We start from the raw sequence: 7,829 nt of genomic DNA, 5'->3' as shown, positions 1-7,829 counted from the left end.
TCCCATCCCAGCTCCCTTTCCCTTTCCCATCCCTGCTCCCTTTCCCTCTCCCATCCCTGCTCCCTTTCCCTCTCCCATCCCTGCTCCCTTTCCCTCTCCCATCCCTGCTCCTCCCTGGTCCTATCCCTCTTCCCATCCTGCTTCCATCCCTGCTCCCTTTCCCTCTCCCATCCTCTCTCCCACCCCCTGCTCTGCCCAATCCCTGCATTTCCCACTCTGTGGATCCCCCCCTTGGAATCTTGGCCGGATGGGAGCCACGGCATTCCCAGGAACTCACCTCAGAGGGAAGGAGAGCTCCAGCTGCTCGATGACCTGCAAGGAGGGGAGGAGGGGACGAGGTTTAGCTGGGAGGGGACACGTCACACGGGTTTGGGGGACACTTGGGAAGCAAATCCCTGGATCTTACCGACTTCTGGGCGTCAAACATCAGGTTTTTGTAGAACTGGATGAAGTGGGAGAAGGTCATTTCATTCCTGGCTTCCACTTCCTGGGGGAGACGGGGCCGGAGGTGAGAGCGGGGCCACCCCACCGGACACAGGGACACCGGGGAGGCTCCAGCCCTCCTGGAAAAGCTGGAAAACCATCTCCCTCCCAGGTGGGGTGTCCAGGGGATCCTTACCACGAGTTTATCCCGCAGGAATCTCATGTTGGGAACGCGGTAGTTCACCTGGGGCAGCATCGCCTTCAGGTCCTTCACGGTGATGCTGCCGGAGCGGGAGACGGAGTCGGGTGGGAGAACCAACCCCTGGATGGGTCTCGGCTCCCAGTCTCGAGGTTCCCACCCCAAATCCTGGAGCCTGGCATGGGGATCCCACCCTCCCTGTGCCTGTGGATCCCTCCAGGCACAGGACCTGGAGAAATCATGGATGTCCCATCCCGGGAAGTGCTGAAGGCCAGGATGGACAGGGCTTGGAGCAACCTGGTTGTAGTGGAATTCCATGACCTTTAGGTCTCTTCCCACCCAAACCATTCCATGATTCCATGACCACGGGTGGAAAAGCAATGGAAATCGGGATCCCCGTGGCCCTCGCACCCAAATCTCTGATTTTCCGTGTCTCCAAGCATCCCAAAAAACCTGGTGCTCCCTCGTCCCACGTGGTGTTTGGCACAAGTGTGAGCAGAGGGCCAAGGAGAGGAAGCACATCCCAAAACCCAACTGGGCTCTCCAGGCCATCATCCCACCTGGAGATGATGCCCATTCCCATATCCCTCATAATTTAAGTGCAAATTCCCTTGATTTGGGGTTTTCCCTGCCTTTGGAAGTTGTTTCTGGGCTGCATTAACGGTCCAGCCCCTCCTGCCACTGGTGGAAAAGCAACGGAAATCGGGATCCCCGTGGCCCTTGCACCCAAATCTGAGATTTTCCGTGTCTCCAAGCATCCCAAAAACCCCGGTGCTCCCTTGTCCCACGAAGCCACCAGATTTGGGATGCAACCGAGGGAATCTGGTCCTGTCCTGCCAAACCCACCACTCACTTCCCAACTTGGGGCCGCGCCGGCGCTCACCTGCCTTCCCGCGCCCGGTCCATCCCGTCAAACTGCTTCCGGAGCCACCTGGGAAAGAAGGAAGGGACGGACACACAGCGCTCAGCGCCACGGAGGAGCAGATCCAGGGGGGATTTTTGTCCCTCAGACAGGGAATTGGGACCTGCCGGCGCTTGCCCACCTCTCGATCTGCAGCGGGGTCTGGGCCCTCTGGGTATCAGCCACCAGCCAGTTGAGCCCCGTTATCCAGAGGTTGATGTCCTCCTCACAGAAAGCTGGAAAAGGAGAAGGAGGGATGGGTGCTGTGGGATGCCGGGAAAGGGGTGGGATCCAGGGGGAGGGATCTGGGAGCAGGGAGGGAGCCCAACGCACCGGCCACGCTGAGAGTCCGCAGCCGGAAGTCCATCCCGTAGAGGATGATGAAGCACATGGTGAAGTCCAACTTCCGAGCGTCCTCGGGGTAGCGCTCGAAATCCCGGGAATTCTTGCCCAGGCGGATCTCCTTGATCTCCCGGATGTCGACTGCGGGGAGAGAGGAACATGGAAGCGGCCCCTGATGCCGTGGATTCGTGTGAGGGACTCGCGGAGGCTGCAGGAGGTGGGACTGCCAGGATGGGACATTCCCGGGAATGTGTGATGGAATTGCGGGTGCTGTGGCCACGCGGAGACGCGTCCCCGGCGCCCTCCAGGGATGTGTGATGGCGCCGTGGGCATGGCACGTCCTTCAGGGAACCGTGTCCCTGGAATGGGGGGATCTCCGTTGGGGTGGGATGGCATCATGGGTTCCATGGATGTGTGTCCTCCATGGATTTGTGTCCCAGGAATGGGGGGTCTCCGTTGGGGTGGGATGGCATCATGGGTTCCATGGATATGTGTCCTCCATGGATTTGTGTTCCAGGATGGGGTGTCCCTGCCTGTGTGACAGCACCATGGGTGCCATGGCCATGTGTTCTCCATGGATTTGTATCCCAGGATGTCCTGGGATGGGATGTCCGTGCTTGCGTGACAGCACCACGGGTGCCATGGCCATGTGTTCTCCATGGATTTGTATCCCAGGATATTCCCAGGATGGGATGTCCCTGCTTGCGTGACAGCACCACAGGTGCCATGGCCGTGTGTCCTCCAGGGATCTGTATCCCAGAATGTCCTGGGATGGGGTGTCCCTGCTTGTGTAACAGCACCACAGGTGCCATGGCCGTGTGTCCTCCATGGATTTTTATCCCAGGATATCCTGGGATGGGGTGTCCCTGCTTGTGTAACAGCACCATGAGTGCCATGGCCGTGTGTCCTCCATGGATTTGTATCCCAGGATATCCTGGGATGGGGATGTCCCTGCCTGTGTGACAGCACCACGGGTGCCATGGCTGTGTGTCCTCCAGTGATCTGTATCCCAGAATGTCCTGGGATGGGGTGTCCCTGCTTGGGTGCCATGGCTGTGTGTCCTCCATGGATTTGTATCCCAGGACATCCCCAGGATGGAATGTCCCTGCTTGTGTGACAGCACCACGGGTGCCATGGTCGTGTGTCCTCCAGGGAATCGTGTCCCCAGGACGGGATGTCCCCACAGCCCCACCTCCACGTGCCTGGTGACCCCCCACTCCCTGTGTCCTCCATGGATTCCCATCCCCAGGATGTGGCTCCCGACAGCGCTTCCCACACTTTTCCCAGCTCTGTGGCTGCCACGCGTCCTCCGGGCCCATCCTGCCCCATCCCAACCGGCCCAGGGCAGACCCTGGCATGGGCTGAGCTCAGCTTTTAATTGGAGCCTCTTCCCAAAAGTGGCAATTTGAGCTTGGACCGCAGGGCGTTGCTTTCCTGCTGCTCTGCTCCCTCATTATCCCGCTAAATAAAGCTCCGGCGGCGTTGGAAGGGCCGGGTTTCCGGAGCCTGCTCTTCCTCCGCCACGGGAGACTTCCAATTTTCCCAGTGGATTTGTCCCACCGGGAGCAGAATAATAACACATTATTAGGAATGACACCCAAAGTTGTTCCCGATCCCACAACCATCACCCCTCCCCTGGGAAAGGTTTGGACTCTGGGAATGAGCCAGGGACACCGGAAAGGGCTTTGTGTGACCGGGAGCGGTTGGACCCCGAGCCTGGGCATTGTCCTGCCGAGGAAATGGGTCATTTCCCGGAGAATTTCCAGCCCCGGCCGCGCTTCCGATGTGGGATGTGGTGGTGGGGAAGAGCCCACGGAGCCTGATCCACAGTGGGAAAAGCAAAGGCTGAAGGCAGGGAGGGAAAAGGGATGGGGGAGGAATGGGGGCTGATTAAGCAAGAAAAGAGGGGCCGGGGAGTTTTTCTTGGCGGAAAAGCTCCAGAAAACACTGGAGGCTTTATCCAGTTGTTTTTTTTTTTCTGCTGGATGACCGCAAGCCAAATTTCATGGATCAGGGTGGGATTTTAGCACAAGTGGCACACGGGGGCTCTGCAGCCCGGCACGGGCTTTGTTCTGGGACAAGATCCCAAGAAATCAAATCCCGTTGTCTCCGTGGGGCTCCCGGGGCTCGGAGAAAACTCTCCTTGGGACAAACAGGTAGATTTTTTTTGGGGGGGAAAAACGGGTTTATGGGTTAAAAAACAGCTGCTCAACCCCCAACCTGCCCATCCACAGGGAGAGGGGAGAAGTCAGAGGATACCAACAGGCCACAAAGGTGTATTCTTTGGATTCCACATCTCCGGGATCCAGCCTTGGACCAGACCTCTGGGTGCTGCCAATAATCCCAGGGTGGTTTGGGTTGGAAGGGAGCAGAAGGATCATCCAGTTCCAACCCCCTGCCATGGGCATGGACACCTCCCACTATCCCAGATTGCTCCAGCCTGGCCTGGAACACTTCCAGGGATGAGGCAGCCACATATTCTCTGGGAATTCCAGTCCAGCCCCTCACCACTCTCACAGCCAAGAATTCCTTCCCAATATCCCATCTAACTCTCTGGCAGTGGGAAGCCATTCCCTGTGTCCTGTCCCTCCATCCCTTGTCCCAAGTCCCTCTCCTGCTCTCCTGGAGCCCCTTTAGGCCCTGCAAGGTGCTCCAAGGTCTCCCTGGAGTTTTCCTTCTCCAGGCTGGACATTCCCAGCTCTCCCAGCCTGGCTCCAGAGCAGAGGAGCTCCAGCCCTTGGAGCATCTCTGTGGCCTCCTCTGGATTCACTCCAGCAGCTCCACATCCTTCTAATGTTGGGAATTTCTGGGTTGGAGGCAGCTCTGCAGGTGGGGTCTCACCTGAGTGGGGCAGAGGGGCTGAATCCCACCCTCTCCTGCTTCCCATGCTGTGGGACGAGCCCAGAACACAGGGAATTCCTGCTTTTCCACCCACCAACACCCCGAAATCCCTCTCCCCGTGGCAAAGAGCCCATTCCCACACAGAACCAGGGGAAGAGGGAGCGGCTGCACAAAACAAGGGAGCCGGAGCCGGGAGCTTCCTGGAAACCACATCTGCGGCGGATTTGCAGGGATCACGTCGGAATTATGCCTCCAAACTCCTCCCAGCATTGTCTCCCGGGATCCCAGGGCGATTAAAACACTCTGGAAGGATTAAAACACCCTGGAAGTCGCCTCCAGCTGCGAAAATCCCTTTTTTTCTTTTCTAATGCAAAGCGAGCAGCTCCCGGGGCAAAGAGGATTTGGAATGGTGGGAAGAGCAGGTCCTGCCCAGCGGGTTTTAGGGATGCTGAGGGAAGGCCTGGGAATTTTTTTCAGGCCTTAGGAGGAAAAAGGGGATGGAGGGAACGTTGTGCTGGGAAATCCCAGCTCTGGTGGCACAAGCCACGTCCACCTGAGTCATCCCTTCTTCCAGGACACCTGGAAGCTCAGAATTCCCTCCAGGGGGGAATCTGGGAGACAGTGTCCCCCTGAGAATTCCCGTGGTGGGATTTAAAACCTGAAAGAAAATATCCCTCCTGCTCCAGCAGTGATAAATCCCACTGGAATTTTCTCCTCCCCAAAAAATCCCATTTCTAATTCTTTGGCATTAACGAGGCTGGAAGTGTCACCTCTCCAAAATCCTCTTGGATTTTCCATGCTGCCTTCACCCCTGTTGTTTTTAATTTCTTATAAAGATCCTTTTTGGGTTGTTTTCTGCCAGATTCCCTGTGCTGGGAATTGGGATTTGCTGAGGGTGAGGAGCTGGGAGACCTCCAGGATGAGGTTAATTTTGGGGGTGATGTCCCAGGTGATCTCAGGCCTGGACATGGATCTCGGGCCTGGACATGGATCTCGGGCCTGGACATGGATCCTGGGCCTGGACATGGATCCCAGGCCTAGACATGGAATAAAGGAATGGACATGGATCAAAGGCACGGACACAGATCCCAGGCCTGGACACAGATCCCAGGTCTAGACACAGATTCCGGGTCCGGACACAGATCCCAGGCCTGGACATGAATCCCAGGCCTGGACAGGTCTAGACATGGATTCCAGGCCTGGACACGGATCCCAGGCCTGGACATGAATCCCAGGCCTGGACATGGATTCCAGGCCTGGACATGGATTCCAGTCCTTGACACGGATCCTGGGCCCAAATACAGATCCTGGGCCTGGACACGGATCCCAGATCTGGAAAGAGATTCCGGGTCCGGACACAGATCCCAGGCCTGGACATGAATCCCAGCCATGGACACAGATCAAAGGAATGAACACGGATCAAAGGCATGGACATGGATCCCAGGCCTGGACACGGATCCCAGGCCCAGACATGGGTCACAGTCCTGGACATGAATCCCAGGCCTGGACACAGATTCTGGATCCGGACACAGATCCCAGGCCTGGACATGCATCTCAGGCCGGGACACAGATTCCAGGCCTGGACATGAATCCCAGGCCTGGACACAGATTCCAGGTCCAGACACAGATCCCAGGCCTGGCCATGGATCCTGGGCCCGGACACGTGTCCATCAGCCACTTAACGAAGCATGTAATTATCCTGGGAGTCCAGGGGAGAGCCTGGATCCATGTCCTGGCCCTGACAATTCCTAACAGAGACATCAGCCCTTCCCACTAATCCCTCTCCCAGTGGGATGTCGGTCGGAAGGGGGGATTTGAAATGGCCCTGGCAGGCGTGAGGTCCGGGAGATCCCGGCACTTCCATAACATCCCGGAGAATGGGAGGATGTGGGAGCACCAGGAGCTGGGTCAGGGGGTGGAGATGTTCCAGCCTGGCACTGAGACAGGGATTGCTCCCACTCCAAGCGAGTGGTGGGGTTGGATGGAAGGACTGCACCATTCCCAGTGGGATTTTCCTTTTGTTTTCCTCTTTCTGGATGACCTTAGGGGGTGTCTATTCATTCCCACGGGAAAAGCCAGACCCCAAGGCACCAGGGGGGAAACTGAGGCACGGAATCATGAGTGACCCAACATCCCAACCCGGCAGCGTGTGGCGCTTCCAGAAAAAACAAGGAGCTGGGAATGCCGTATTTCCATGACTGGATAACGAGCTCTTCTCCATGAGGATCTAAACCACTTCTCCAAGAATGGGTGTCCTTCCTCCCATCACTCATCCCACTCCTCCGGCTGCCACCCTCCTTCCCAGCTCAAAGCCTTTCCATGGCTGGAATCCGGCTTGGGATCAGCCCCTCTAAGCCCCTCCAGGGAAAAGGCACCTCCCAGACCTCCAGGGTGGGCTTTGCCGTCATCCAGGGGAGGTGATATCCCAAAACCGAGTTCCTTCCCTGCACGGGATGTGGGATGAGGTGAGGGCGGAGCTCCAGGTCACCCCAATCCCGGGTTTTCATCCCATGGTTCTTTTAAGCTCCATTTGAAGCCTGGAGGTCACGAGCACCAAGACATGGAATTCCACCAGTTCCCAGTGGTGGGAGAACGTCCCAAGAGCCCAGTGAATCCACAAGTATGGACAGTTTTTAGGGATGTTCCAGTGGGAGCAGCCCAGTTTTGGGGTTAAAAGCACAGTGAGCAGGAACAGCGACGGCCACTCCTTTACCTCCTTGCCAGGGAGGATATAAATCCCTCGGGATCACATGGAAGCGGTTTCACCCCCAGGACAAGGCGGGAAGGAGGTGAGGGTTACCCAGCCCAGCAGCTCCTGCTTTTATGGGAATCACCCCATGGTAGGACATTCCATAGGGGATGGAGATCCCACCATGGCAGGGCATCCCAACAGGTCCAGGAACCCCAAAACCAGTCACCCCATCAAGGTAGGACATCCCACCATGAACAGGAACCCCAAAACTCGTCACCCCATCAAAGTAGGACATCCCACCATGAACAGGAACCCCAAAACCAGTCACTCCACCACGACAGGACATCCCACCATGAACAGAAACCCCAAAACTCATCACCCCACCATGGTAGGACATCCCACCATGAACAGGAACCCCACAACCAGTCACT

The 7,829-nt window shown here is 57.2% G+C and overlaps 1 protein-coding gene across 1 annotated transcript in view; it reads right to left on the bottom strand.

Moving 5' to 3' along the window:
* The window catches only part of LOC108509952 (1-phosphatidylinositol 4,5-bisphosphate phosphodiesterase gamma-1-like), a gene marked incomplete at its 5' end in the record, with an annotated part of 26,204 nt that extends 23,998 nt beyond the window's left edge, over positions 1-2,206 (bottom strand). The window contains 6 exons of the mRNA XM_017839569.1: positions 278-312; positions 407-487; positions 620-704; positions 1,506-1,553; positions 1,666-1,759; positions 1,857-2,206. Coding sequence (XP_017695058.1) covers positions 278-312; positions 407-487; positions 620-704; positions 1,506-1,553; positions 1,666-1,759; positions 1,857-2,206 — 693 coding nt within the window. The remainder of the gene's footprint in view (positions 1-277; positions 313-406; positions 488-619; positions 705-1,505; positions 1,554-1,665; positions 1,760-1,856) is intronic.
* Positions 2,207-7,829: the final 5,623 nt, after the last annotated feature.

The sequence above is a fragment of the Lepidothrix coronata genome, unplaced genomic scaffold (genome assembly GCF_001604755.1).
Source record: "Lepidothrix coronata isolate B3197 unplaced genomic scaffold, Lepidothrix_coronata-1.0 Scaffold438, whole genome shotgun sequence".
NCBI classification, from domain to species: domain Eukaryota; kingdom Metazoa; phylum Chordata; class Aves; order Passeriformes; family Pipridae; genus Lepidothrix; species Lepidothrix coronata.
Note: the sequence above shows the minus strand (reverse complement) of the source record. Positions and strands in the feature narration are given on the sequence as shown.